This window comes from Antechinus flavipes, chromosome 3 (assembly GCF_016432865.1).
Source record: "Antechinus flavipes isolate AdamAnt ecotype Samford, QLD, Australia chromosome 3, AdamAnt_v2, whole genome shotgun sequence".
Classification (NCBI taxonomy): domain Eukaryota; kingdom Metazoa; phylum Chordata; class Mammalia; order Dasyuromorphia; family Dasyuridae; genus Antechinus; species Antechinus flavipes.
In genome coordinates, this window is record NC_067400.1 from 503,500,031 (window position 1) to 503,524,774 (window position 24,744).

Sequence of the window (24,744 nt, forward strand, 5' to 3'; positions counted from 1 at the left end):
TGTCCAGTGTATAGTTTGGGTTGGGAAATGCTGCATAAAATTCCTTTTCAGCAAGAGATGGTAATATAATGTATCTATGGTCATGCTTTGGTTAATTCTATGTGTGTTCATTCCATTTCTTCTCTTCCCCCCCCCCCCAAAAAAAAAAAAAAAAAAAAAAGAACTTCTGAAGAGTAAGGACCTTGTCAATGACCCTTTTTAAAACTCCCCACAGCCCCAAGGATAGCACTCAGAATACAGATGGTGAAACATAGTAATGGGGAAGAACTCTATGAGCCCCAAGGCTATCCAAATGCATTGAACAAAGAGAGAGCTTCCCCGGCCAGAATGAAGGATACAGAAGAAAGTGTCATTTGTCCTTACAAACAAATAGATATGGATTTTTTTGCTGTTCCTTCCCCTGTTGAGACTTTAAAGTTTTTGCTGCCAACGTGATCTAGTCCTGAACTCAAAAATCTGATTGTGATCTGAACTTTTAATTTATTTGGCCACTAAAATATCAAAAGCCTGCTGGGAGTAGGGGTGGGGGTGGGGAGGAAAGGACCTGAAAAACCTCACCTAACAACCCAAGGTATGAGGTTAGGCGGGTGGGGGTGTGATTCTGCCTGATCAAGTGGAAAGGAATTGCAGGGACTGAGAGGATGGGCAGACTGCCCAAGGACTTTCAGATCATTGACGTTTTTTCCCTTCAGCAATAGCAGCTGCTGCTTCAGCAGACCTGTCATCTTCTGTTCAGATTGACAAAAGTGATTTTATTCATTTTGGCCTTGAAACTAGCTTTAGTAGCTTTTTATTCAGCTAGAGTAGGAGAGAAGTAATTTCTATAAGCTCAGTGCCAGAATATGAATTAGAGAGAAGAAATGTCTGCTATCTGGTAAATTGCAAGGAGATTTGTGGTAGCAGCTTGGGGGAGATTCCAGATGATAGGGTTTGGGTGAATTGGGATTAACAGAGACCTTCCGGTCAACATCAGGCTGTGCTTAAAACTTCCATTTGCCCCATGGTGACTTTTTGTGTGCACAATTTGAAGGTTCACTCTTTATGCCATTGGGGTCACTGAGTTGATCAATCTATTTATTTCAGCCCACTTAAAGTGAGATGGTATCCTGTGATACCTTTATCAGGTGCAAACACCTCCACTGAGCCAATCAATTAGAGATACTAACCAAGTTAACAAGGCTTAGACTGAATCACTCAACATTTTCTTTTTCTTTTTTTTTTTTTTGCTGAGATACAAAAAATCCTTGACTAATTTAGAGTCCTACAATGCTATTGGAAGAAGTGGAGCATTGTTACATAGGAAATATATTCAGTTTGGCTGAGCCCTATGGATTTTGTATAAATTAGTCAATTTGGAACCTAGAGATTTGATAGCCTGGTACCACTAAGAACAAAACACAAATACTTTATAGTCAGTAGCATCGCCAGAAGTTTGATTTTTCCCTTCTTGTCCCGGTAGAAAAAAAAAGATTTTAGAAAAGATCCTTGCGCCTCCTTTGTTAGATGTTCAAAGTAAATTTAGAACACATAAAAGATATTTGACAACTGTTCACTATACAAATTATTTGGATGGCATTTATCCCTATGAAAAGACAAAGTAGAGGCAGCTAGAGAGACATTTCTCCCTTGCACTCAAAATCTCCTTCTCAGTGAAATCTTCTTTCATCCTTCCTGATCAGTAATGACTTTCCCTTCTGATGTCACATAATCCTTAGTTTCATACCTATCTTCTGAGAGGCAAAGGGTGTAAGAATATTAGTACCAGAGAGCATGGTCTCAAATTTTAAATGTAATTTACAATTTTTATGACGCTCTTTGAGTCTTAGTCCTCTGATATTTAAAATGACAGAGTTAAACTAGTAAATGTGCAAATATGGTGACAATGATATGTATCAAAATTATCTGCCTTTGCAGGTTTTAAATTTCTTGAGAGCAGAGGCTAAATTGTAGCTAAAGTTCTTTTTCTTTTTTTTTTTTCCAAATTTGCTCTATACACATCAATCCTCAGTCAGTTAAGTAACCAATCTCTAATTTTCCTTTGCAGTTTTCCTCTTATGAAATGAAAAGATTTTTTAGAATTCCTCTATAAAATAAGGGTTTTAGAAGGGAAAGGGACCTGTATGTGCCAAAATGTTTGTAGCAGCCCTATTTGTAGTGGCTAGAAACTGGAAAATGAATGGATGCCCAGCAATTGGAGAATGGCTGGGTAAATTGTGGTATATGAATGTTATGGAATATTATTGTTCTGTAAGAAATGACCAGCAGGATGAATACAGAGAGGACTGGCGAGACTTACATGAACTGATGCTAAGTGAAATGAGCAGAACCAGGAGATCATTATACACTTCAACAACGATATTGTATGAGGACATATTTTGATGGAAGTGGATTTCTTTGACAAAGAGACCTAACTGAGTTTCAATTGATAAATGACGGACAAAAGCAGCTACACCCAAAGAAAGAACACTGGGAAACAAATGTGAACTATCTGCATTTTTGTTTTTCTTCCCGGGTTATTTTTACCTTCGGAATCCAATCCTCCCTATGCAACAAGAGAACTGTTCGGTTCTGCAAACATATATTGTATCTAGGATATACTGCAACATATCCAACATATAAAGGACTGCTTGCCATCTAGGGGAGGGGGTGGAGGGAGGGAGGGGAAAAAAAATCGGAACAGAAACGAGTGCAAGGGATAATGTTGTAAAAAAAAAAATTATCCTGGCATGGATTCTGTCAATATAAAGTAATTATTAAATAAAAATTTAAAAAAAAATAAGGGTTTTAGACTAAATAATCTCAAAGATCACTTTCACTTCTGATACTCATTCTATGATTCCATGATTCTCTGATAACATTCTGTCTATATCTGTTAAATTATCTGAATAGTGTCAAGTCAATAGATATTTATTAAAAGCCTTCTATGTTTCACTGCACTAAGTGCTGGAGATGCAAATAATAATGATAATAAATAATTTAATAATAATAACTAATACTTATATAATATTTACCATGTGCCAGGAACTATGATAAGTACCTTATAATTATTATCTCATTTGATTTTCACAATGACCCTGCAAGGTAGGTAGTATTATTATTCCCATTTTATGGATAAAGAAACTGAGGCAAATGATAGTTGTCCAGGATCACACCGCTAGTATGTTTTAAAGCTTTATTTGACTTGGTCTCCTGAGTAGAATAGAGCCTGGTGCTCTATCCAGAAAGATAGTTCCTATTCTCAAAGAACTCAGACACAAGTGGAAGAGGCAATATTTCAAATAATATATACAAATAACATATCTACAGGATAAATTGGATATAATCTCAGAAATAAGTCATTAGTATTAAGAAGGATGAGAAATTAATGAAGAGGCATGAGAAATCTGGCACAACACTTCCTAGCTGTGTGACCCTAGGCAAGTCACTCAATCCCAATTGCCTCTGCAAAAAACAAAACAAAAAAGCAAATAATAAATTCTAGTCTATTCCTCTTAGCTAGGTCTAAGGTACAACAGGCAAAGGGATTTCACTCAACAAGCATTTATTAAACTTTTACTCTTACAGGCTGAGCTTGTAAAAACAAAGCAGTCCATACTTTAAGGAGTTTGCATTCTATTGGGAGAAACAACATGTTTATAGCTGAGTATGTATAAATAGATGTAAAGTAAACACAAGGTAATTTGGCCAAGGAATCAGGAAAGATCTCATAGAAGAGGGATTGGGATGAGCTGTGAAGGAGGCTTGGGATACTAAGAGGCAAAGGTCAGTCAGAATTTCAACAAGGGACACTTTTATCTTACTTTTATAAAGGCACATTTTTAATGCAAGAAAATTCTATTCCCTACGACTCAGAGTATTTACTTCATGATAAATCAGACCCCAGGTATTAAAAAAGTAAACATGCAGCTTTGGGGGAAGAGTGACATATAGGGGCCCAATTTTCAAAACTTGCCAAAGGAATACAAATGCCTGGTCATCACAGCAGGTCTGAGAGTTTTGGAAGAGGAACAAAGAGAATGAAGCTGACTCCTAGTCATATACCTCACAGTATATAATAACCACCACCCAATAGCTATTGGGCTTTTTATAGATGATTTCAACAACTTCCACTGGAATTTGGCAACTAGAACACTAGTTTAGCCTAAATTTAGATGTATTATTTCTAAATTTAGAAATTGTTACTATTCATCTTGATTATATTTCTAGCTTCAACCTCAAGTATTTTATGAGCATTCTGTGATCAAAGGAATGAAGGTTAGCCTGATTCATGGGTCACTCTGACAACATGATAAGCTCTTTCTGGTCCTCTTTAGTTCATTTTTAAAAAAGAATAAATTATATGGTCAAAGGATACAAACAATTTTCAGATGAAGAAATTAAAACCATTTCTAGTCATATGAAAAGATGCTCTAAATCACTATTGATCAGAGAAATGCAAATTAAGACAAATCTGACACTACACACATCAGATTGGCTAAGATAATAGGAAAAGATAATGATGAATGTTGGAGGGGATGTGGGAAAACTGGGACACTGATACATTGTTGATGGAGTTGTGAATGGATCCAAACATTCTGGAGAACAATTTGGAACTATGAAGTTATCAAATTGTACACACCCTTTGATCCAGCAGTGCTACTACTGGGCTTATATCCCAAAGAGATATTAAAGAAGGGAAAGGGACCCAGGTGTTCAAAAATGTTTGTGGCAGCCCTCTTTGTAGTGGCCAGAAACTGGAAAGTGAGTGGATACTCATCAATTGGAGAATGGCTGAATAAATTGTGGTATATGAATATTATGGAATATTATTGCTCTGTAACAAATGACCAACAGGATGATTTTAGAAAGGCTTGGAGAGACTCATATGAACTGACGCGGAGTGAAATGAACAGAACCAGGAGATCATTATACACTTCAACAACAATACTATATGAGGATCAGTTCTGATGGACGTGGCCATCTTCAACAATGAAATGATTCAGACCAGTTCTCATGCTCTTGTGATGAAGAAAGTCATCTACACCCAGAGAGAGGACTGTGGGAACTGAGTGTGGATCATAACATAGCATGTTGACTCTTTTTTGTTGTTGTTTTCTTACTAACTTACTTTTCTTTTGGATCTGATCTTTCTTGTTCAGCAAGATAATTGTACAAATATATTTATATATATTGGATTTAACATCTATTTTTATATATATATATATATATATATATATATATATATATATATATAACATATTAGATTACTTGCCATCTAGGGGAGAGGGTATGGAGAAGGGGAAAATTTGGAACACAAGGTTTTGCAAGGGTCAGTGTTGAAAAATTATCTGTACATATGTTTTGAAAATAAAAAGCTTTAACAAAAAGGAATAAAATTGTATTAAATATAACAGAAGACCTATAGCTGAACTTTACATATACTCATAAAAAATTGGACTCTATTCCTCTTAGATGGGCAATAGCTGTCCAATTGCTCCAGAGTTGGGACAAAAAATCTTTCTCAGAAAACAAGCCCAAGTTCTGACATTTTGTTTGCTAGAAGCTATGAAAATAGAGAATGTATTAGTTGTGAAAAATTTCCGAATCTCCAAATGGCATTTACTATTCTGGTGTCATCTTCTCACTCTCCAAATTGACTGCCATGATGGTGATTTTTGGAAAGAAGTTCAGAGACTATCTAATCCAAACCCAAACTGGGCAATAATCCTTTCTATGAAAACCTAGCCTTTGCTTTGCTTTGAAGACTGATATGAGAGGAGACTCTATTCTTTTTGGAACAGCTTTTAAAAAATTTTTTTTCCTGATGTCAAAATCAATTTTTTCACTTTCCTTACTTTGTTTCTGGTTTTACTCACTAGGGAGTTGATTAATTAATCAGAAAGTATTTATTAAGCACTTATGTGCCAGGCTCTGTGGAAATTCAAAGAAAGACCAAACTAGTTCCTCCCCTCAAGGAGGTCACATTCTAAATACAGGAGACAATTTGTAAATAAATGTGAGCATATAAAGTACATGGAAAGAAGACAGAAAGTAATCGTTAGAGCACAAGACTCCAGTAGCTGGGATGAGATGGATGAGGAGATTGGGAAAGATAGAAGATGGTATTTGATCTGATTCTTGAAGGAAGCTAGGGATTCTAAGAGGTAGAGATGAGGAAGAAGAACCTTTTAGGGGAGAAGATCATTGCAGATATGGGAATTAGCAAAGGCCCAGATAGAAGAAATGCAATGTTGATTTTAAAAAGTATTGTTTTAGAATACTTTGGAAGCTGTTATTAATGATATCAAGTGACAATGAGTCAAACCTTTCATGGGCAGGAATAGTTTAAAGACTGATATACGAATTCTTTTTTTTTTAATAGCTTTTTATTTATAAGATATATTCATGGGTAATTTTTCAGCATTGATCCTTGCAAAACCTTCTGTTCCAACTTTTTCTCTTCTTCCCCCCACCCCTTCCCCTAGATGGCAGGTAGACCAATACATGTTAAATATGTTTAATGATATACGAATTCTTAACAGAGACTCACTGGTGTCTCCAAGGAGACTGTGCCGTGTAGTATTAGAGTGTTAGATTTGGAGTCAGAAGTCCTGCGTTTGGATACTTGTTTTGTCATTTACTATCTTTGTGATGTTGGTCAAGTCACTTAACCACCCTGGGCCTCAGTCTCCCCAGCAGAAAAACAAGGGCATTTGACTAGATAACATTTAAGGTTTCCATGGGGAAAAGTAGAAGAAGAAACATTTTTTTCTTTGTAATTATATTGCAAACATAGGGAAGAAAGTATTAAAGTTTTGAAATATAAAGCATCATTAGGACCATTTCTTCTGAAAAATACTTGTTATCATTTTTAGAATGATAATTAGTATAGTGGATGGAGTCCTGTACCTGTAGTCAGGATGATATAAGTTCAAATCTAGACTCAGATATTTACTGGGCAAGTCTCTGCCTCAATTCTCTTATCTATACAAAAACAACGTGCCAGAATTGTTGTAAGGACCAAAGGAGGTACCATATATAAAGCACTTTGCAAATGTTAAAATGCTATTCAAATGCTAGCTATTATTATTGTTGTTATTGATAGGGGTGAACCCTGAAACTGTCCTTCTTGACTTTTGGGGTGAGCCCTGAAACTCCTTGACTTTTGGGGTGAACCCTGAAACTGTCCTTCACTTTTGGGGTGAGCCCTGAAACTCTCCTGACAGGAGCCCACCCTTCAGGGCAGTTAAATTCATTAAGATTGGCCCAGGACCACTCCCTACTTAGCGCAAACTTAAGGGGTCTCATTTAGCTGGAGATCTGATATTTCTATTGAGTAGCTGCACCCTCTGTTGAGCTGAAAATTAGTCCAGAGCACTCCTACTTAGCTGGAACTTAAGTGATCTTATTGAACTGGGAATCTAGGCCTGGAGGCAGTGACAACATTGAAGGAATTTCATTCAATTGAAACTTCAGTCTCAGATTTCCTATTAAAGGGCAATTTGGGGCTCATTTCTTTGCAGGGGCCCAAAGCAGGACCTGCCTTGTCAAGGAGCTTCTCTTTCTCCTTGGCATAGCTGTCTGCCAGGACCCTGCCCACTGTGAAGACATTCTCTTCTCTGTGTTATCTATCTGCCAGGATTTCTCTGCTAGCACCTTTATCTCTCTGCCAGAACCTTGTCACTCAGAAGTCAGTCTTCCTAGCAAAAGCTGACTTCTCCGTGCCAATAATAAACTTCATTTTGCCAGTCTAATATTTCAGGTTTGTGAATTCTTTCACATTGGACCTGCGCTGACCAAAGGGGTTTCCATTACTCTCTGCAGGGCACTGACCGCATCATTTGGTTCCTTAACCACATCATTATTATTAACACTTCTGCCTTCACACATATTTTCCAGAGCAATCTTAAGGATAATAACAACAATAATAGTTTACATTTATTTAATACTTTTGGACGTTATCACCTTTGATCTCACAATCACCCTGTGACTATGCTATAATTATGCAGTTTTACTGGTGAGGAAACTGAGACTTAGAAAAATTCAATGACTTGTCCAGGATCACACAGCTAATACACGGTTTGAGGTGAGCCCTAAACTGACTTTGCCACAGGCAATCTAGGAGACCCCATGGGTCCTTCAAATTTCAGGGGGGTAAAGTGCATTTTAACACAGAACAATGGTCTTAATGACCCTAGGAGAATAGCATTCTTCCTTCCCTGTGTTCCTGCTGGTATTTGACCTTATGTTAGTCTAAAAGGCTCTGCAATTTTTCTCACATGTGAGAGAAGTATAAAAATACTTTGATACTTCAAGGATTTTATCCAGGGGTCCTCAAACTTTTTAAAAAGGGGGCCAAAACTTCATAACCCTGGTGAGGGGGATAAACACCCTCAGCTGCCGAATCTGGCCTGCGGCGGTAGTTTGAGGACCCCTGATTTTATCAGTATAGACTTTCTTTTTATTATTGCAAGTGAGAGACCCACTAAAGCTTATTTACATGGTTCTCCGTGAGATTTTGGAACAGAAAAATAAATGTAACATCTATCCTCCCAGTGGTGAGTTTCCACTGTTAATTAGGTACGTTTTAAATAAATAGACATGTGAACCATTTCTCCCCAAGCCTTTCCAGTCTTATAGGACTTTTTAGAGATTGTGTTCCTTTGGCTCACTCAGCTTTCAAGAACCTAGGCTCACCAATTTGGAACTATGCTCCACGGGTTATAAAACTTTGCATATTCTTTGATCCAGCAGTGATCCAGACCACTAATAGGTCTATATCCCAAAGAGATCATAAATGAGAGAAAAGGACCCATGTGTCTAAAAATGCTTGCAGTAGCCATTTTTATAGTGACAAGGGACTGAAAACTGAGTGGATGCCCATCAGTTGGGGAAGAGCTGAATAAATTATGGTAGGTGAATGTAATGGAATATTATTATCACTCTATGAGAAATGATGAGCAGACTAATTTCAAAAAATCCTAGAAAGATTTACATGAACTGATACTAAATGAAGTGAGCAGAAGAATGAGAACATTGTACACATTAACAAGAAAATTTTATGATTAACTGTAATGAACTTGGCTCTTTTCAACAATGAAGTGATTCAAGGCAATTCCAATAGACTTGGGATGCAAAGTCTCATTCATATCCAGAGAGAGAACTGTGGAGATTGAATGTGAATCATTCTTTTGTTGTTGCTGCTGTTTGTTTACTTGATTTTTTTCTTTCTCATATTTTTTCCTTTTTGGTCTGATTTTTCTTATGCAACATGATGAATATAGAAATATGTTTAGTATTGCTGGCTTTCTTGGGGAGGGGAAGGAGAGAGAAGAGGGAGAAAAATTTGAACACATGGTTTTTCAAAGGTGAATATTGAAAATTATTTTTGCATGTATTTGGAAATAGAAAATACTATTAAAATAAAAAAAAACAACAACTAAGAATCTAGGCTCATCTTCCTATTACTATAAGGCATTAAAGTAAGACTAGTGGAATAATAACAATTTATAGCATGCCTTACTATTTAAAAAGCACATTCACAATATAGTGTCTCATTTCACCCTCATGAGAACTCTGGGAAGTAAGAAAAGTGAGACATTATTATTATTCCCATTTTATAAATTCCCATTTTAAAATATATTGTTTAAAATATATAATTTTTTTCTCCTTCTTTTCTTTTCTTATCTGTTCCTTCCCCAGGCATAGCTTCTATGTCCTTGTTTTCTCTGAAGAACCAATAGTAGGGTCTGTAAAGTCTGGTATACATTTAGTTGGCTACAGGATACAGGTTTTTGTATGTAAGTTTGCATCTCAAATTTAGGAGTGGAATAAGTTCCACTTACTGCGAGTTCATCCACTTATGAGATACATGGATATTTCAAGCCCTGTCTGATTTCTTCTCTTGTCTGTCTATTGGCTCCTCCCTTCTCTCTTGCCTACAAATATGAACATTTCCCTCATTCTTTAAAAAATGATCCTACTTTCTTAATCAACTATAGTCCTCTATCTCTCTCCTCTTTTATGGCTAACCTCCTTGAGAAAACCTGTGGCAACTGCTTCTTTTCAGTCACTCTCTGCTAAACTTTCTGTAATTTAGCTTATCTCAAAAGACCAAAGGTCAAAAAAATAGATCTACTACTCTTAGAGAGGTATAATGGAGCAGATTGGGAGCAAGGGGAAAGGGAGCAAGTTTAATAGGAAGAAAGTGTGATAAGATGTAGTGGAAAGGGCATTCATGGTACCTAGAACCCCACCACAATGCCATGGCCACAAAAGGAATTTGATAAAATATATTTTGCATAGGATCAAAACACTTTTAAAAATCCATTAAATTAAACAAACTAAAACCCTGATTTCAACTTGCTTCACCACCTCCCATCTGTCCTTCATCAATTTTTACCTAAACCATCATAATGGTTTCCCAGTTGGATTTGGTTCAAGATCTCTGACCAATCCATCCTCCAGATGCAGCTGCCAAGGTAATCCACATTTAACTGTATCATTCTATGGCTCAAGAAGGTCCAGTGGCTTCCTTACTGATAAACACAACCTGTTCCATCTGGCAGAGTTCCTCATAATCTGGTTCTGGCTAACCGTTCCAGCCTTACCTGCACATTATTCACATTCATGTGCTAAGTCGTCCAGCCTAATTGACTTGCTATTCACTGTACATCCTATCCCATTTTCATTCAGACTGCCTTTGCCTAAACTGTGTCCTACACCTGAAAAAGAGTGCTCCACCTCCACCTCCACTTCATAGACTCCCTAGCTTTCTCCAAGGCTCACACAGGAGCAATCCTGATTCTCCTACAAAAAATCAATCTTTCTACAATCTCTATTTATTTATCTGTGTGCATGTTCCCTCTCCTATATAGAATGTTAAGCTCTTTGAGGGTTTGTACTGTTTCATTTTTGCCCTTGTATCTCCAGTGACTAGCGCACAGAATCATGGCTCCCAGGAGACATTTATTAAAATGTTTGTTGAATAATTACAAGATTGAATCCTGCCATTTATTAGCTGTATTAAGCAAGTCGTTTAACCTTGTGCCGCTCAGTCTGTACAAGTGGAATTGTTATTGTTGTTGATTAACCTTCATTCTTGTAGAGGAACAGACATCGTGTTTATGGGCTAGATTTCAAGAATTGTCTTAAAAACTGTGGTAATAATACCTAAAAGGGATATTGTAAAGATTGAATGAGATAATTTGGGGAAAGTACTTTATAAAACTAGAGTGCTTAAATGAAAACTTTCTTTGTTGTCATTATACAGTAGATTGAGCATAACTGGACAAGCAGATGTTTTAAATCTAATCTGCCAGTCTAATCCAATCCAATTAGCATTCCTTAAGTATCTACTCTATATAAAGGATTGTATTCCTTCTCTTTAACAGTTCTATGCCGGTCTCCAGAAACCAGAATATAGAAGTCCACTAACAGGAATGGAGTGAAAGGAATAACCTTGTCTAGGTGGTAGAAACAGCCCCAAAACAGGGAACACAAAAGCTGGTTTCAGGAGATCTGGTCAATTTTACTGCCATATCATCACATATCCCTTTTTCTCCTGCACAGTCCTTTTAGCATAGGTCTCATCACTTCATACCTAGATTGTTAGAATACCTACTGATTGGTCTTCCTTAATTCTCTCTTCCTGTCCATCTTCTACTCAATTTATTAAAGGATATTCCTAAAGCTCAACACTGACCATGTTACCTTCACTATTGAATAAACCCTAGTTATCTGTTACCTTCAGGAGCAAATATACAATCTTCTATTTGAGTTTTAAGGCTTTTAATAATCTAGCTTTTTCCTAACTTTCCACTCTTTTTATATTTAATTTCCCTCTGTAATCCAGTGTTTCTGTGCTGTTCTTTTTAGGAGATATTCCATCTTCAGGCTGAGTATTTTCACCTGCTGTTCTCCTTCCCTGAAATACCCTTTCTCCATCTTTCTTTCCCTCTTTCTTCTTTTTTTTTCCTCCTCTCTCCTTTTCTTTCTCCCTCTCTCATTTTTTCTCTCTCTCCCCCTATTCTCTTTTCATCCCCTCTCTCTCTCTCTTCCCTTTGATAGATATTTGCTAGCTATAAAATTATGAAATAGCTATTTCAGCCCTCTAAACCTGTTTCATCATTTGCACAACATGGATAATAATACATGCAATAGCTATCTCAATATGATAGGAGATAGATTTAAGGGGGTATTAGAGGGCAGGTGGTCCAACTCCTTCACTTTCCAGAGAAAACTAACTATACAGGTAGTAAGGGATAGAACTGAGATTGGAACCCAGGTTCTCAAATGTCAAATCCTAAGCTCTTTCTTCTTACAGGGCTTTTATGAGAAAAATGCTGTGAACCTTGCAGTGCTATATAAATATGACTTATTTATAATTTCTGCCAGAAGTCTCTAAAGTTGGTTACTCTTCACTGAGCACTTGGATGAAGGCACAGGCATATTTTTCAAATATTTGGGTCACATGAATTTGGGAGAGATGAAAAAATGCTGTTAAGATTCAAAAGGAATGGAACCTGGTCACTAATCCAGGCCAATACAATGGGACAGACCTAGAAGATGAAATTCAATACAGAAAAATATAAAGTCTTGCAAGGTTAAAAAAATAAATTGCATAAGAATAAGACAAGGTAAGATATATTTAAAAAGTAGCTCATGTCAAAAGTATTTAAGAATTTTAGTTGATTGTAAACTTGAGTAAACTAATAAATATTATTATTTAGTTGCTCAAAAAAAAAAAAGAAAGAAAGAAAAGAAAAGGAAAGAAAAGAAAAAAACAAAACAAGCACCAAACTAATGGCAACTACTGGCTACATTGGTAGCACAATATCCAGAACAAGGGAAGTGATCATACTCTATACTCCTCAGATCATATCAGAGATATTATGTATGGTCAAGGCTGAGCTCAAGATGCTAGGAAGGTGATTGAAGGAGGGTCTCTATCATGGTAAACTCAGAATCATGTCACCAAAGGAATAGCTGAAAAAACTGACCATATTTAATCTAGAAAAGACAAGATTTAAGAAGAACATGATTTTTTAAAAGAAACAAGATGTGTACATATTGCTCTAATGTGTACATATTGCTCTAATTGTTGTTTTAAAACCCCAAATCCTCTGGCATATAAAAGAGGAATAAAGTAATCACTGGCGCTCCAGAGGGCAAAATCAGGAACCAGGGAGTTATAGGGACACGAATTTTATTAAAATAGTTCTAAAACAGAATGAACTAACTCAGGGAGAAAGGTGATTGTTCCTTAACATAGCAGAGTTCAAGCAGAGACTAGATTAAGTACCATTGGCGATATCAATAAGCATTCAATCAATCAGTACACATTTATTAATACCTACTGTGTGCTGGGTATTACGCTAAGCCTTGGCTATAGAGAGGATTGCAGCATGGGGTAGGAGACTGGACAAGGTAATCTCTTAAATCTGACATTATGTGATTCTAAAGCTATAATACCTCCCCTGCCAATCTCACAGAGTTTTTGTAAGATGAAATGAGAAAATAAGTGTGAAAGCACTTTAAAAAGCACAAATAAAAAGTATTAAATTCTACAGAACACATAGCACAAAAATACCAAGTAATAATAGGGCTGAGAACAAACTAGCACAGTCCTTACACTGACCCTTTTAAGTTTGAGAGGCAATAGAAGATAGGTAGCTAAGATTCTGTCAAAATTAGCTCCAATTTATTTAGTTCACCTTTTCTTCTCCTTCCTGTGAGGGAAAATGTTCAGCAAAGAATTAAGAATCTGAAGGCCTGCGTTCTAGTCCCTGTCTACCACTAAGTATGTGTTTGTTCAGCCATTTTTTGGTCCTGTCTGACTCTTCAGGACCCCATTTTGGGATTGTCTTGGGAAAGATATTGAAGTGATTTGCCATTTTTTTCTCTAACTCATTTTACAGAATTGGGGCAAACAGAGTTAAATACTTATCCAGCTAGTAAGTAACTGAGGCCAGATTTGAACTCGGGAAGAATCTCTCTGATTCCAGGGCTGACACTCTATCCAATGAACTATTCCAGTTCATTGGTACCAGGTACCATATCTGTAGCAGGTAGGTGATTGTCATATAATTTATTTGAGACTCAGTTTCCTTATCTTGCAAAGACAGCTAGGTTAACCCACATTCAAGTTTAATCTCATATGATAGCTATGATATATATGTGTGTGTGTGTATATCTCTATATAATATACTATAAGATAAGTTATAAGAAAGTCACTTAACCTTCTTAGCTTCAGTTTTCTCCTCAGTAAAAATGGGAAAAATAAGAGCTCCTACCTTCTCCAGTTGTTGTGAGGATAAAATGAGATATTTGTTCAGCACTTTGCAAACCTTAAAGTGCTCTGTAAATACTAGCAATTATTATTTATAAAATGATGGGTTTGAACAGGATGATCTCTAGGTTTCTACTGGTTCTAAGATCCTAATTGCTTTCATTACTGCGCTCACCTTAGCTTAGAGACATTTTCCATCCCCTTCATTTAACAAAGTACCCTGAGGCACTGTCGGCAGTTTCCCGGAGAGATTTCGCATTCAAATGAAACTTCAAAGATTAAGTCAGAGCACAAGAAGCACTTGCCAAATAAGTTTGTTCTAGCTTTTCATCCTCTTAAAGTCTCTGATTCTAGCTATTTTTTTCCATCTTGAAATACATCTCTTTTAGTTGAAATTTCAGTAGGGCGAATCCCACCCTTATATTCTCTTTCTTATTCACTGCTTCACCACAATATTCCTTAATGCTTGTAATGTGGATGAAATTAGATTACAGTAAATATCATGGGTAGCCCTGAAGGAGTAAAAAAGGTTAAAAATATTACAACAGGGGATGGAGTCCAATGCTTCCTTTCTCCTTGGGGAACCATAATTATGAGTTGATTGTAGCTCAACTCCCAGAGAAGCTTTTGGGCTCACCACCCTGGTGACTTTTATTAAGATGGTGACTTTTGGGGTTCAAAGGAAGATCAAAACAAAGCTAGATGGTGAGGGCCCAGAAGATGAGCCTGAAGGAGCCCAGATAAAGAGTTTTATCTTTAAATATCAATGCATATGCATGATTACATGCATATGAAGTTCAGATTTTTTTTCAAAATATTAGTTACTTTTTTTTTTTTTTTTTTTACTTCTTTTGACTCTCTTTACCGTATTTACTACCTGAGCTTTAGTAGAATGGTCCCAAGAATAGCACCAAGAACAGAACTAATATTACTGGCTTTAGAACTGGAATAGTTCTTAGAAAGGATACAGTCCAATTCTCTCATTTTACAAGTGGAGGCATTAAGCCCCTGAGAGAGGAAGTGTTCACACATGTGTCAGGGATAAGGTCTAGTCTGCCCCCACCTCCATTCAGCTGACAAAGCACAGGGCTGACTGACTAATTTCCCATCACCTCTGAGATCAAATGTAAAAGCCTCTATTTGGCCTTCAAGGTCTTTTAGAATTGAGCTCCTTTTATCTTTCCAGTCTTCTTATATTTTACTTCCCTTCATGATCCAGAGATTCAGCCTCTTACCTATTCCTTGAACAAGACACTCCTGACCATTTTTACTGGATCTCTCCCATTCCTGGAATTTTCTCCCTCCTCACATGGCCTCTGGAGCTCCTTCAAGTCCTAAAATCCCACCTTCTTTGAGAAGCCTTTCTTCATATCTCCCACCTTAATTGTAGTGCTTTGTCCATGTTGATTAACTTCAATTGATTCTCTATATAACTTATTTGTAAATAGTTGTCTTTCCATTTGACTTTAAACTCCTTGAGAATAGGAATTGTTTTTTTATCTTTCTTTTTACCTTTTTACCTTCCTAATTTCAGGGATTAGTCCAGAGCCTGTGACTAGTAGGTACTTAAATAAGTGCTAAATTTTCATTAAGTATGTAAAATGAATCTGTTATTTGCCTAACACAGTTAGGTTCTACGAGGGGAGGGGGGGGGAGTAGAGTATTAGCAATAATATTTATAATTTGTATTAATTCAATTAGTCAGCTAATAAGCATTAATCAAATACCTCCTGTATGCCAGATGCTAAAAACAAACTATAAAATATATTTATTTTTTAAATTAACAAAATGAATATTCTCTCCCTCCCACCTCCAACCTGGTTTAAAAATGAAACTGGTTTAAAAAATGAAAAACAAGTCTTTGTAACAAATATGCATAATCAAGCAAAATCTATGTCCATTATTTCTTAATGCCGAGGTTAAACAGCTAACATCACAAGTAGGATTTGAACTTAGGGCCTTTGACTACAGAGTTAATGCCTCTTTTTTTCTGTCCTGTACTGCCCCTTAACAAGATAATGTCAAAACTGGGGTATAAAATCATGCCTTGGGGAGACCATCACCTTAACACAGTTTCAACTCCCCTTTATAATACAAGCCAGCTGAGAAACAGAATGGAACAAAGCAAAAATAGGGTCAAGTGTCCTTTGTATGAAAAGGAAAGTAATTTTTATGGCTTTCTTATAAAGCTACAGAGCTGAAAATCCATAGTACTCTCTCACTTGGAGTAGATAAATCATGGCTCAGTAGTCTGTCACCTGTCAGGGAGTGCATGGAAGAAATTCCTGCCTTTGGTGTGATTCTTGGGCTATATGACAAAACATTATAACCTATGAAGAGTTTGGTAGAAGGAAGGAGGGTCTTGAATAGTCTAACCACCTGCCACAGCCAATAGATCTCTCTCCAAGCACTGATAGTCTGCCTAGATTGATTCCTCAGTAGTTATCAAACTTCCCAAGCCAAAGCTTCTGAAACCCCAGCTATCATTGTGCAAACCTCCTCCCCCAGGTCCCACTTGCCTGCTCCTTCATTCTCATCCTCATCAACCTAACCTCCCTCCAACATCATTCCACTCAAGATTGACCATCTTCTTTCACTGTGTACTCTGGAATGTTGGGTCCATAGTGAACAAACTTGCTTTCACATCTTAAACCCTTTCTTAGCCCAATCCCTCTATTTTATGACTCTTGTTGAGACCTAACTTTTTTCTGATAGTATTGAACCCTTGGCCATGTGTACCAGTGATATGTTACATTTTCATTCACAGCTCAGTTCACTGTTGGTGGGGAATCCAAAGATTCCTTGCTCCTCATTTCTAGTTCTAGAGTTTCTCTCACCAGCACTCAGAAACCACTTCTAGGCAGCAAATTTGTGGTCCCAGTCAACATTCTGGAAATTGTCATTTACTGACCCCTAGTACATACTTCTTCCTTCTTTGACGAGTTCAGTGATTAATTCCCAAATTTTCTATCCAATCTTACTCCTCACACAATATAGGAATTCAACATACACATTAATATTTCAATACACATGTTAATACTTTTCAAACTCTAGGACTATGTTCTTCATTTCATCCAAGGTACATACTTCCATGTAAATGAACTCTAAAATTCCTTTAGCTGATCATAGTCTTTCATCATTCTATCTTTACCTTGGTTTTATAATCGCTTCTTCATCTTCAATGTGACTTCAGATCCCTCCACCTCTCAATTCTTTTCCAGTCATCATCCCTACTCTGGCTATTTTCTCTCTTCCCTATCTTGAGTCTTATAAAGACTATCCTATACATTCAAGTCCCTTACCCTCTTATTCTGTCGTTGATTATGCCTTATGGAATTTATGGATTACATTTACCTTTGCTATCATTCATATGCTAATGAATAGAATTGGAGAAAAATCAAGAAACTAGTCTGACTTGGTCCACAACCAATCTATGGTACCTAGTTTCCTCTAGGCCCTTAAGACAATCCTTTTATACTTCTGTGGGGAATAGATAAGGTGAAGAACTTACAGGAATGTATGAATTCTTTTTCTGTATTTTATTATTTCTGTGTCTCCCCTATGACCTGTATAATATGTGCAGGCTCATATCTACTTGAGCCTTGGCCAGCTAGAAACATATTTACTTAACCTGAGCTGATGACATTTATTGGTATTTGACATTTATCGATATTTAGTCTATTAGCTGGACCACTGTCTGCTTGATTAAGCCTGAAGGCCTGACTTTCTGTTTCCTAGAAATCAGGAGGTTTCAAGGAAACAGAAACCTTCCATTCCAATCTCCCCAAATAGCAACAACCAATTAGATGCTTCCCCCTCCCTTCTCAATGCTCTCTTACTTGTGATGTCATTTTTTGTATAAAAGCTATGTATCTTTACTACTTCTTTAGCCCTCCTACCCCAAGCTTTCTCTGTCTTATCTTGCGATGGGACCGCTCATCCTCCGGAGGTTTTCAATAAACAACTTTTCTGCCTTCTACTGAGGGATCTCTGAGTAGTCATTTGGGTAAGGGTCTTCTACATCCCTCACACTTCCCTAATCTATGTACTATCCCTCTCAACTTAGTGGCTATTCCAAGCTTTTTTATTCCTCATCAAGCTTTTTGTGGAAGCCCTCTCCAATCTTCTAAGATAAAGACTTTGCCTCTTCAGTGAAAAAATTGAGTCTTTCATATTCTCATCTTTTATCACTCATATTTCTTCCCTCATTATTTCCTCCTTTACCTGCCTCACATAAGGAAGTAGTCCTTCTTTCCAAGATAAATTCATGTATCCTTCATTCCATTTTTCTCCAGCAGTTTGTCCTAAAAATTCCCACTCTCATTAGTCTTCAGTTTCTCTTTATCTACTAGCTGCTTCCCTGCTGCCTAAAAATATATCCATCTCTGCTAGCTATCATTGTATATTTCTCTTCCATTTCATGGCTAAATTCCTTGAGAAAACTGTCCACACTTAGTGTCTCTACTTTTTTTTTTCTCGAATTCTTTTCTAAACCCTCTGCAATCTCTCTTCTGACCTCAAATTGAAACTGCCCTTCAGTCTTATATCACCAATTGCCTCTTGAATAATCTTATGTTGGATGTCCTGAAAAAATATCAAAAATATTAATATTATATTAAATATTAAACTCACCATATCCAAAATTGAATTCATAATGGTTTCTCCAAAATCTTTCCCTATTCCCAATTTTGTGTTTACTGATAAGGGTACCAAATACTTCTGTCACCTAATCTTGAAACCTTGATATCAACGCCGAATTTTTACCTGTGTTCAGTTTACATACATTATTTGTTGACAAGTCTTGCTATTTTTATTTTTACAACATCTCTTGATTACTTCCTCTTCTCTCTACTCAAATTGGTACTACTCTACTGCAGACTCTTCCATAGTTCTTTTGCCTCAAATCTCTCCCCATTCCAATCCGTATCCTGTTAGGCTATCAAAGTGATTTTTAAAAAGTGTGATTCTGGTCCCATTACTCCCTTGTACAACAAAAACTATGAATCTCTATTATCTCCAGAATCACGAATATACTCCTCTGACATTTAAAACCTTTAGTAACCTGAATTTCTTCATGTTTAATCGAGCTTTATAATTCCTTACCCCTCTATGAGGTAGAATTCAGTGATCCTAGTCTTCTTTTTTGCCCCATATTTAAGATTTCATCTTCAGACAATAAGTTTTTGTGGATGTCTCCTATGCCTATAATACCCCTCCTTCCTCATATTCATTTTCTGATTTTCCTGGTTTCTTCCCTTACTCAGCTCAAATCCCATATTCCATAGGAAGTTTTTTTTTGTGGTTCATCACCTTCCCCATTTTTCCTCCTCTATCTCTCTCTGTGTCTGTCTGTCTTTCTCTTTTCTCTCTTTCTCTTTCTTTTTGTCTTTTCTTTTCTTTGTCTGTGTGTGTGTATATACATGTACATATGAATCTCTCTCTATATACATATATATGCCTTCTTTCAGATATTTCTTTCATTTACACTATATATATTTTAAATAAACAATTGTTTTTGCTTTATAGTTTCCCTCAATAGAATATGAGTTCCTTGAAAGAAGGGACTAAGTTTTTACCTTTTTCTATTCTCAGGACTTACCACAGTGCAGAGCACATAATAAATGCTCAATAAATTCTTGATGATTGGCCAACTGATCCCATTCCTTTCATGTTATTTGTGATTTCATTTCTAGTCCCTCTTTGCCAAATCCACCCAAAGGCCTTAGAATCCTAGACTGGTAGAACTGGAAGGGACCTTAAAGATCATTTAATTCAATCCTCTCATTTTAGAAATAAAGAAATTGGGGCTCATAGAAGTCAAGCAATTTAATCAGAGATAACTAGTTAATGGCAGAGTAAGAAGCAAAAACCAAGTGTCCTGAATCCCATTTCAGTGAAGCAACTATGATATAAGAAAGAGAGAAGAAAGAGAGACAGAAAAACAAAACAGACATAGAGAGGCAGAAAGACAGAGTATGAGAGAGAGAGAGAGAGAGAGAGAGAGAGAGAGAGAGAGAGAGAGAGAGAGAGAGAGAGAGAGAAATTGTACTTAAATTGAAAGAATTGGATTTGGATCCCAATTCTGATAGCTATGAATTACCTTTCTAATCTTGAGCAATTTATTTCACCCTTCTGAGTTTAGTTTCCTTGCTATCAAATGAAGAGGATTAGATAATCTGGAAGATCCTTTTCAGCTCTAATGATACAAAGTTCTGGGGTTCTTTTTATAATGTAATATCCTGACCTGAGAGCCAAATTCCCTGCGTTACGTTTTTGAGGAATTAAAGGTATTTTTGAAGAGTTCATCAATAATGGAGGCAGAGTATGGTGCTACACAATCTATTTCCCCAGGTAATTCAACCTAATTCTAGCAAAAAATTGAAATTGGGACTCAGTGGATTCTCTGCTTCTCTACCATCAAAATTACTAAATATTTTTAATATTTTAAATAAGTTATTTGGTGCCAGAACAGTCTGAAGACCTAAAGCATAAAGATCATTTCATCAAATGGATATTAAATTATAGTACATTTTAGGGTGGTCTAGGGCCAAGAGGGAGGCTCCACAGACCTGAGTTCAAATTCTGTTTCTGCCACTTGCTACTAATATGACTGAAAGCAAGTCATTTAACTTCCAGAGGCCTCAGGTTCTCATTAGTAAAGTAAACCGACCTCTGAGATCCTTTCCAGTTCTGAATCTATGATCCTACGATCAATTCTAACAAATTCTACATTTCAAGCAGGGCACTGAGTGTAACAAGTTTAATTTCCTTCTTTTGCCAACAAGAGAAGCTTTTGCTTAGGTCAAAGTCATGCTGAGGCTTACCCAAGACTTCCCCAGCAGAAAAACTGGTTAGTTCAGTATTACTGGCCAAGGCGAAATTCTCATTCTGACCTTCATTGACTAGAAACTAATCATTTAGGCACCTTGCTTTGTGCAGAATTGTCAAAAGTGAAATTCTATAGGAACTGCAACAGAAAAGATTAGCAAGGATTTAGTGAAGTCTAGCCAAGCATCTATCCATCCACTCCTAGGATGTCAAGAATAACTGCTCGATTTGTCATGGAGATTTCTTGAGGTTCTGTCTTTGAGATGGAGGAAGGATTTCATTCATTGCCAGGTGCAGTGTGTGTGTGTGTGTGTGTGTGTGTGTGAGAGAGAGAGAGAGAGAGAGAGAGACAGAGAGAGACAGAGAGACACACACAGAGAGACAGTCAGAGATAGAGAGAGAGAAGGAGAGAGAGAGTGTTTTTAGAGAGATAAGGGGAAATATGACAGAGGAAAAGGAATTAATTTCTTAGTAGCTCTGAAGCAATCTTTTTGAAATCATGTGTATGATTTGAGGAATGTTAAAAGACCTAATGAAAAGCTACTTCTCCTGTGCTCATATGTGACCCTGATATAGTGAGAAGCTAAACCTTCAAAATCTGTTATTACCCACAGATGATCCCTCCAGGCCAATGATATCTTAAGATGAATAGAATAAACGAGGAGAGACATCCCCAGCTATTTTAAAGAAAATTTCAGGATAAAGAGATCTGGCTGGAAAGAAAAAAACCCAAAATATTAGTAAAAAGGGATATTAGACATTATTTTCATCAATCATTTACACAGGGGAGACTGAGGTCCAGAGAAGAAGGGATATAATTTATCCATGATCACATGATTAGTTAGTGGCAAAGTTTAATACTAAAAATTTTTCTTCCAAAGGTTTCTTTGATTCATAGCCTAGTGCTCTTTACACTGAATTAGGTCAGTCTTGACCTTGGCACTAAATTAGTAGTGGCACTGGTAAGAGCAAACAAAAAGAATTGTATCAAGCATGCTGATAAAAATCTGATTTCCAAGATATATAGGTCATTGACACACATTTAAGACTGACTCATTAGACAAATGGGCAAAGGATATGAGCAATTTTCAAAAGACATGCAGAGGGGCAGCTAGTTGGTATAGTGGATAGAGCCCCAGCCCTGAAGTCAGGAGGACTTGAGTTCAAATGTGACATCAGACACTTAACACTTCCTAGTTGTGTGACCCTGGGCAAGTCACTTAACCACAATTGCCTCAGAAAAAAAAGAAGATATATAGAATGACAATAACCATGTTTTTAAAGCAGTAAATCACTAATAAGAGAAATGCAAGTTACAATTCTTAGAGTTCCTCTCATGCTTATTGTTGGCAAAATAATAAAATATAAAAGATTAAAATAGTCATTGTTGGAGGAGCTGAGGAAAGAAAGGCACACTAACATACTGTTTGTAAAATTGGAAGTTGGTACAATCATTCAGGAAAAAAGATTCAAAATTACACAAGAAAAGCCACTAAATCAATTGTATTTTTTGAACCAGTGATTCTTCTGTTGGACATAAATCTCATGGTCAAACTTACAAAAAATGACCCCACAAACAGTTTTTTCTAGAAACAAAATTGAAGGATGGTTAAAAATAATTGTGGTATATAAATCAATGGAACATAATTGCACTGTAAGGGATACTGAATATGAAGAATTAAGGAAAATGGGAAGATCTGAATGAACTGAGGCAGAACAAAGAAAGCAGAGGCAGGAGAACAATGCATATAGCTACAATAGCAATAAGTAAATATAAAAATAAAAGTTAATTGAACTCAAATTAAATACACTGATCAATATTGATCCCAGAGGGCAGACAAAAAGTTTGGTTCTTTCGTCTTAACAAGGAGGCTGGAGACTACCAGGACAGGATTTTGTAGATGCTGTATTGATTAGTTTTGCTGCACTGTTTTTCTTTATTATAAAGAGATGGAGGAAGGGAAGTATTATCTAACAGGCAAGAGTAATGTAAAAGTGAAAGACATCAATATAACATTTTTGTTAAGCATTGTTGTTAAAAATTATGAGTTTGATCCTATTTATGTTTATTACTAGTTGTGTGATTATAAACAGTTCAGTTTCTGTGAGCCTCTGTTTCCTCATCTATAAAATAGAAATAATAAAACTTGTATCTCCTTATAAGGTTGTTGGGAGGATCAAATAAGTAATGTTGGTGAAAAACTTTCAAAACTTTACAGGGTATATAAGTAGTAGCTGTTATACCACAAGGATTTGGAGAAAAACAAGAGGGAAAAGAGGAAATATGAAGAGCAGCCATTAAATTGGTTGTATGGGAAGACTGTGAAACTCCCGGTTTCTCACTTTTAAAACGAGAGGGTTGGAGGAGATGATCCCTCGGGTGCCCTCCAGGGCTGCAATACCAAGATTCTGCCCAGAGTTTTAAAATTACCCAACCCCACCAGATCCTCCCCACTTGTCTTCCCAAGGAGCCTGTCATTTGTTCAGACTTGCTCACCAGTTTTCCATCCCCACCCTCCTTCAGCCCCCAGAGGCTAAGTTCTGATGGCCGGGGCTCACAGCATCCCCACTGGGCAGAGGCAGCTATGGCTGCTGGGAAGTGCCCATAATGGTAAAGCCTGTCAGCTCGGCTGGGCAGCCTGATCCCAGGACAGATCGGCCGGCTTCCTTCGCCCTCGAACACATGCCCAAGCCCAGCTCTTCCAGATTTCACAGAGGGGAGCCCCAAACGCGGATGCGTCTGTACATTGGAAACCTGTGGGAGCTTTTTGCTCCTGCCCTACTGCATCTAAGCACAGAGGAAGGGAAAACCATTCTCCTTGTACCTGATTCTGTCCTTCTCGGCCCTCTGGAGCTCCTCGTTTCTCTCCAGGACCTGAAGGATCTGCCTGGCTTCTTCATCATTTAAGAAACTGAAATCAAACCCCTCAGGAACTTGGGTCATTTTCTTCGGTGTGTAGGATTGACATTTAAAGTCCTTTGGCGCCTCCAGCTAAGTTGACATTGTCCGAGGCATTAAAAATACCTTCATGAGCCTGGTTCCATAGCCAATGGTAAGCCTTCTTCCTCTGAGAGTCTGAAACCACACTAGTATGGCACTACCCACACCTACAGGGCTCATTTTGACAACACCTTAATGACACAATTCTCTGTGCCTGACCAACCAAGACTCACCAGGGAGGCTCCAGGGGTGGAGAGGGAGCCAATCTCTTTGCAAAGGGGCGGGTTCCTACCTGACTTTTTCCTTCCACCCCCTTAATTAGGATTGTTAAACAAACATTCTGTACCTGGGTTCTGCCTATAAGGAAGGCTAAGACTTTAAATATTTGCTTTAAATACCGGACATGGAAATGTTTGCATTGGCTCTGCTCGATGGTAGCAGAACCTAAGCATGGCTATTAAAGGAATTTAAAAAGGGAATTGAGGTCATGTCAGATCTGTAATTAAAGTGTTCCCTTTCGACAGATGCCTACAAGTCTCCAGGATAAAGGCAGTACAGCAAAAGGGAAATATTTGAAATTAAAGGAATAATTCCTCATTTTAAAAACTAGAGACAGAGACAGGAGGAAAGAGAGAGACAGAGAGAAAACAGAGACAGAGAGAGAGATACACACAGAGACAGAGACAGACAGAGACAGAGAGACAGA

The 24,744-nt window shown here is 37.2% G+C and overlaps 1 protein-coding gene across 1 annotated transcript in view; it reads right to left on the minus strand.

Annotated features, from left to right (window-relative positions):
• Window positions 1-24,177, minus strand: part of EXPH5 (exophilin 5) — a 105,078-nt gene extending 80,901 nt beyond the window's left edge. The window contains exon 1 of the mRNA XM_051986939.1: window positions 23,923-24,177. Coding sequence (XP_051842899.1) covers window positions 23,923-24,041 — 119 coding nt within the window. The 5' untranslated portion in view covers window positions 24,042-24,177. The remainder of the gene's footprint in view (window positions 1-23,922) is intronic.
• Window positions 24,178-24,744: the final 567 nt, after the last annotated feature.